Raw genomic sequence first — 7,310 nt, 5'->3', positions numbered from 1 at the left:
TCACTATATTCCATGTATTTTTCAGTAACACAATATGTGTTCTGAATTGTTTTCATAAATCTTTCAGTCCACAAAGATCATGGAAACCATTACTTAAAGAAAATGAAAACAGCACAGGAGTTATGATGTTTTTACTAAATGACAGCACTGTTTTCCTACAACGTAAAGCTGTGATCCACCTTTTTCAAGTCAAGGATGGTTGATAACTTTGGCATGAAATGCACTGAGTAAAATGAGTAACATTTAGCTTCAATACTCTGTGAGTTTGGCTGTAGTGAGAAAACCTCAACCTTATAAAGGTCTGTTTTTGAAAGAAAATAAAACATTCAGACAAAGTCAGAGCGCAATGGGTGACATGGTCAATTAATCCTAAAACCATGTACGATGTTAATGAATCTTTAAATTTGCCTGAATTTTGGGTGTCTTTTTCGCGTTAACAGCACACAGAAACATAAGCCGCTAATGTTCAAGTGTTATTAACTAAATTTTGATTAGAGGAGGGTTTTTTTTTCGCGAAATATTCCGAGATAATTAAAATTATTTTAAGGATCGTCCAGAAATCAATGCACATGGTAATTTCAGGCTTATCCCAGGTATGCACAGGAAAGATAAGAATGATTAAATCCACCGGCGCATTAATGAGTATGTAGATGTAAAATAATCCTAAAAGGCATGGCAGAGTTGCTGCAGGAGAAGCCAAATGTCAAGTGCCATTTTATTTTATGGAGGATCCTTTTTAAAGTGACACGGTTCTTTCTTATCCAAGCCTCTAAGATCTCATACAGCGACACAAAGCGCACAAGAGTAGCCTGTACAGACAGACGGATTTGGGGCGAGAACACAGCTTGTCCATTTCGGTTGATTTGAGCGTGAAACTTGCAAAAATCCTTCCTTGTTGGAAATTCATTCATTTGCATCAAAAGGGGTGAGTGGGTCGAGCAATAATGCAATAGCTTAAATTGATACTCCACGTTGTAATCAAAGAGAAATGTCATCTTTTTTTGCGTAAAGTTATACAAATGTTCAGAAAAAATAAAATTCAAAACTCAAAAGGGTGCAATTTCTGCAAGAAAAGTAAATGGCAAATATTTACGTTTTTTTCCAGTCATCCTGCCCAGTAATATAGAGCGTTTTTGTCAAATCTAACTCAATTTACTTGGATAGAACATGCGAAACAAAGCGATATGCTGTCTGTGATGGAAGCTGCTATGAAAACATTTGGTTAGTCATTTGGCTCGAAAATGAGAGGCTTATTTCTGAAGACGCTGATTTCGGCTGCAGCTCCAATGCTGCAAATGAGACCCTCAATATCATGGCCGTAATTAATTGTGCAAATTTGTTTCTATTAAATAAAACTAACACATACTGAGAAAACTCTATTAGCCTTAATTAAGCTTGATATCCTAATTTAGGAAATGTGTGGTTGAAAACAAGCCGTTTTGGTAGATTTTTTTTCCTCTGTCTTTCTCCGATAGTGAAAAGCCTACCAGCTTTCTGCCTTTGGGCTGCTTTTCCTCCTTTGAGAGTTGGAAATGAGAAATGAAAATGGAAATACCAGGAGGTGCTAAATTAGCTGCCTGATCTGCACTTATTGCCGCATACAGGCCCCTATTACTTTGCCAATCTGTGCCTCTCTTTTAGCATTCCGGGCATGGAGAAGCTTCGAGATAGCAGATTTATCAAATGGGAAAATGAATGCATGATGATCAGTTAAATTGAAAATCAGCGTCTGCATGACAGCCCGACCTGACACCTCCGTAATTAGAAAGAAAAATGATGGCGTCCGATGCATAATAGAGCAAAAACAATTTACACTCTCCCATAATGATCCAGCGTTCAAATTGAAAATTTCTCCGGGTATAAATTGAATTCATAAAGTATGATTCATGGACGACACATCTCCTGGAGGCTGCCTGGGCATATCGATTGATAGTTTGTCTTGAATCATGCAGCGTGCAGCTCTCAGGCAAGAAAAGCTTAACTACTTAAGCAAATCGCTAATTTCACCTTAAGGCCACCAATGTGCAGCCAGCGATACTCCTATTCAGTGTGCTAATGAATTATGGATGAACTGGGCATACGTCCCAAATAGCCCAAAGAGTAGCTTGGAAAAATACACACCGAAGAATCCCAGATTATTTCAAACTGGCCCTGGTTATCCCACAATTTAGGAAATAAAGCTTGTTTCCCTGTGATTTTTGAAGAACTGACAACCTATGAATTTGTCAATTTAGTCTGCGTCGTTGTCACAATGTTGCTAATTTAATAAAGGAAACGCTTAGACTATTGTAGCCGAGTATAATGCAATTCATCACAACACTGCAAAAGTGCAAGTCAAAACTTAAAACTTAAATCAAGAGAAGTTTTTTTTAAGAAATAAAAAAAGCACAAGATGCCAGCAAACTCACTGGTCACTAAGGATGTTATCGACAAGTTCTGGTGATATGATGGAATATCAAATAAATGAATTAATCTGAAAAACACTATGAGGTTTCTCTAATCTGAGCGTTATGAGCACCACGCAGACACAAAGGTTACACCGCCAAGGCACAGCCTGCGCAGGCCTGTAATCTTCTGCATGTTCACTGTGTGTGTGTGCCATGTTGGCTGTGTCTGCCTGCCCCTTCCCCCCCACCACCAACCTAATAAGACATTGCTTCCTAGAGCAAACAGCTGCATGGGTCGAAATTTATGTAAATATTTTGAAAGGGACACTGGCTCAGAAATTCATTTGCGCCGGCTCAGACGTAAAGCTCACCCCTCTGATTATTTTCAATTTATTTGCAAATCAAGACCCAAAGAGAACACTAAAGGGCTTGTGGATTTTAACAAGGCTATGAGGAGATATATGGCTGGATTGAATGTTTTTTTTTTTTTTTTTTTTGTTAAGATTTTTTTGTGCTATTATATACGCCACACACAGCAGCCTCGACGTGTCTTCCTTGGGTCGACGACGTGATATTGTGGTCAACACTGCTAATATTGCAAAAGGGAGCAGATGTCCCAGATCCCGCATGGCTTCCCTGGGGACCACCAACCCTATTAGAACAAATGTGTTCTGCTATTGTAAATAGGCACGTTTGCCTCAGCCCGTCCTATTACAGCCGACGCATGATCAATAGGCTGATAACACAGAAACATCAATGTAAAGCGACAGAACAATGAGGGATATCATCGAACATCTATCTTAATATAGCCCCGCTACAAGGGGGCCCTGACAAAGTGGAGAGAGAGGGAGAAGGAGAAGAAGGAGAAGAAGAAGGGAGGAAAAGGAAAAAAAAACAGCAGCTCATGAAAATGCCTCCCCACGAATCCCCATCTCCTATCCAATATGCACAAACACACACACTCCCAGCTGCCGGGGCTATTATTTTCCTATTTCAATTTGACACCCAGGCCTTTTCATGCTAATTCTATTATTCTTGGAAGTTTATGTGATTTCATATCACTAGAAATCGGTAATGTATTATAACCCCCTTTGAGCTAAAATAAACTGAATCCCCCTGCAGTAGCCACCGGGAAAATAATTACTTTCATATCAAAACTCTGCAGGAGTCGAGCGGGTCCTTTTCGCCTCAGGCTCGTAACCTCATTTCAGTGGGGGCTTATAGATGAATAAATTTGTTAAGGCAATATACAAAGTACAACATGAGATTTCTTAAGAAAGCCCTTCCTACTGTACTGTAGTCCTGCACTGTATGTGCTGCTATTTAAGGTCTCACACGGTTTGAGGTGCTTGTATACAATAGATTTATTTAAGAAAAAAACTTACATATATAAATAGTATAATACCTTCTTTACAGCTCTTGAGGATTTTTGTTGGTCTCGTGGTCTTGAGTGTTTTTTTTTCTGACAAGTTATCACACATTAAAGGATATCTAGAGACTCCTGACTCTCTCACGCACACATACGCACTCGCAAAGATAGATAGATGGATAGAGAGAGAGAGAGAGAGAGAGAGAGAGGGGGAGAGAGAGGGAGAGAGAGGAGGAGGAGAGAGAGAGGGAGAGCACACCATTGTCAAAATATCAGCAGAAGGGGGGAAACCTAGAGATCAGATGCAAAGATGTAGATTGTGGTTAAGCTTTGGCCTAATGAAAGGTGTTGCTTAGAGGCTATATCAGTATGTTTCTGCCTTCTTTTTCTTTCTTTTACCCCCAAGGATTTATTCCAAGTCGACGTCTTCTTTAGAGTCTGTCTTTCTTTGTGCCGGACTGTCACTGAGGACAGACTCGGGGTTGACAGGGTGGTCCTTGTTCTCTAAATGCTCTTTTCTGTCTGCATCGACAGGCTTAATGAGTTGTGGACTGTGTTCGTGTGCGAAAGTCGAATCGCTGCAAATAACAGAGATCTGAGTACTTTTGCCAGTGAGAAAGGCCGCCCTGGACGGGCTGGTGTGCGGTGAACGTGTCTTTTCCTCTGATACCACCTGTCCCTTTTGCGTGGCTGCGTCTGCAGAGTCCGGCGAGCTGCTCCTACATCCCGCAGAGCCCGCAGAGGCGCTGCAGCGGACGTTGGACTGGTTTCTCTCCGCTGGGGGGTCACTGTCAGAGTTTTCTGCCGCCGCCGCCGCCGCCGCTGCTGCTGTTGTTGTTGTTGTTGTTGTTGTCTTCAGAGCGGTTTGAGGAACAATGAATCCAAGCGGCTGTGTGATGGGGTAGAGCAGGAAGTGTCCTTTCCCTATTAAAGGCCGAGAGGAGGGTAAGGCCGCAGGGTTGCGTCTCGGTCTGGAGTCCGAAAGGAGGCTCTCGACGCTAAAAGGGTTGAGTTTCGGCACGCCGGAGGCTCTGCTGTTGTTGGAGCACAGGCTCGACCGGTGGCTGGCGTCGGGCGAGTCCAGCTCGGATCCGCCAGCATCCTGGTCCAAGTGTCTTTGGTTCTGGTTTTGGGTCTGGAGAGGGTGAGGTGTTTGGTCGCAGCTCGATTGCGTTTGGTTTCCCCCCACAAGGTCAAACGACTGTCCTGTGATGTTGTCACTGTCGGTCACATGCGACACCCCGCTGTCGCTGTCCGATCCCGGGGTGTGAAATAAATCCCCAGAGTGGAGCTTGTTCTGGGACTTGAGCAGCCGTCGCTCCTGCTTTCGTTTCTTCTTCTCCAGCCGGTCCAGCTCTCTCCGGGCGATCTCCTCGGGGTCCATGGGCTCCCCGCTGCAGGTGGTGGGGTGGGCGTTGTGAGCAGGTCGACCTGGACCTTTCTTTGTGTTCTCCTTTTTCCTCCATTTGGCTCTGCGGTTCTGAAACCACACCTGAGGAGAATAAAAACACGTGTAATGTGCACTTCTGTCACCGCAAGGGGCAAATTAATTAAAATGCTCGGTGTTTTAACAATATGATAATTAAACAGACAAACAGTGAGGTTACATCTTGCTCTCGCTGTTTATTTATTTTTTTTCTGTGCAGGCCTTTAATTAGCCCTTTGATCAAAAAGCAATCTGGGCACAGACATGGCAACAAAAAGTTAGGTTGAAGCCTCATAAAAGAAGCTTTACCTTTACAGTCTGACTTTTTTTCCTTCTTCTTGTGTAAACTGAGCAATTACCTTTAAACTTAGCTTGAACTCGCTGTTTTCATCAATAACATTTTTTTTATAATAAAATAAAACGGGCTGGTAAAGTCATTCATGCAATTCAGTTGACTGTGTTTGGGAATAAGTTGCCTTCATGCTGAATATTTTTTATCTTTCTTCGTATTTGTCGATTTGACAATATGATAAAATAATTTTGTGAGGAAATAAATAAAATAAGACAAAAGAGCAGCCGGTATTAGAGGCCCTGGTATTTTTCAAAATAAAGGTGTGTTTCAAATTGATTTATTTGACTAGCATAAGCTGTGGTAGGTCAAACAACACACATCCATTCAGTGGGTCCCTCTAATGAAAAAATTCTTAAACTCCAAGGTGAATATTATATATTTACTCTGCAATTTCTTTTCAGCAGTTTGGCCCATAAAAATGAGACACAGAGTGAATAATAATAAACGAAGGGATGAAGATATACACGAGCTTAAGAATGATATGTGTGTGTGTGTGTGTGTATATATGAACATATATAGGAGATAAGAGCACAATAAATATTTACCTGAACTCGTGACTCTATCAAGTCCAGCCGTAGAGCCAGTGCCTCCCTCATGAAAACGTCGGGATAGTGGCTCTCATTGAAAGCCTTTTCTAATTCCTCCAGCTGCCAACCAGTGAAATTTGTGCGAGTTCTCCGTCTCTTGCAACCGGGGCTATCTTTGTCTGGGTCTCCCGAGTCTGACAGCAGAAGGACAATAAACGTAAACAAGGGATGAATAGATACACACGTATATTTCTAAGCAGAACATTTCGACATAATTCTAACCAGAAGGGTTCCCCGCATATGCGAAGAATTCTGCAAACTTTAGAGCAGAAAAGGGCGACTCCATTTGACATTTTGCAGTCCACACACACACACACACACACACACACACACAAGCACGCACACACACATGCACACACGCACATTTGCAGCCTGCAGCCTCTATCAAACCTGTCGCCTTGGCTGAATTAAGAGGAAAGCTTCAACACACTGCGAGGCATTTCCTTGCTCTAGTGTTTACGGACTGACAGGGACATTGTTTTTGCTTCCAGTGCATCGTCAGCTTTCGGTGCTGGACATGAAGTGGGAGGCGAAGAATACTCCTCTGCCTCTCTCTCTGTCTCTCTCTGTGTGTGTGTGTGTGTGTGTGTGTGTGTTTGTGTGTGTTTGTGGTTTGTCGTGCCTTTTAAACACAGCGCGAAGGGGATAACTTGTATTGCAATATCCTGTCTTTGTTTCTTTCTGTTTTGGTCTTTGTGCAACCAGCCAGCCTAGAGCGGAGGCTATTCTGTAGTGTTGGCTATGTAATGTGGCTTACCTGTCAGTTTGTAGTGCTGGTTATCTCCGTTCATCCCGCAGCCCGAAGACAAGAGGGGGTTGGAATTACCCACCGAAGCCGTGCAGGAACCATTAAGTAATCCGTCTATTGAGAAAGGAACCGCGGACGCAGATTGAAGTTGATGCCCGGTTAATTCGTAAACGTGATGGTGGCTCAGATGATACGGGAAGCCCACCATCCCGCCGAGAGAGCCTCCGAACTGGGCGTGAGGTGGATCCAGTATCCTGCTGTCCATCATCCCGCAGGCAAAAGGAAACGACGTCTGGAGGCCGGTGATGGGAATTTAAAAAGCATGCAGCGAGTGTGGCCAACGAGTAGGGGACATGATGTGAAGGGAGGGATGAGCTGTACTTTATCCACATGAACCTCCCAATAATTAGCCCAGGCTCTGGGAATATGAGACCCAATGAG

The 7,310-nt window shown here is 43.1% G+C and overlaps 1 protein-coding gene across 1 annotated transcript; it reads right to left on the bottom strand.

Annotated features, from left to right (window-relative positions):
• Positions 1-3,813: 3,813 nt before the first annotated feature.
• uncx (UNC homeobox) lies at positions 3,814-7,310 on the bottom strand. Its single transcript, XM_046415480.1, has 3 exons — positions 6,879-7,310; positions 6,080-6,255; positions 3,814-5,248 (listed from the first exon to the last, which is right to left on the bottom strand). Exons 1-3 carry the CDS (start codon positions 7,135-7,137, stop codon positions 4,166-4,168), a joined length of 1,518 nt encoding a protein of 505 aa, XP_046271436.1. The 5' UTR covers positions 7,138-7,310; the 3' UTR covers positions 3,814-4,165.

This window comes from Scatophagus argus, chromosome 16 (assembly GCF_020382885.2).
Source record: "Scatophagus argus isolate fScaArg1 chromosome 16, fScaArg1.pri, whole genome shotgun sequence".
NCBI classification, from domain to species: Eukaryota; Metazoa; Chordata; class Actinopteri; family Scatophagidae; genus Scatophagus; species Scatophagus argus.
The sequence above is the reverse complement of the archived record's forward strand: the minus strand, read 5'-3'. Positions and strand labels throughout refer to the sequence as shown.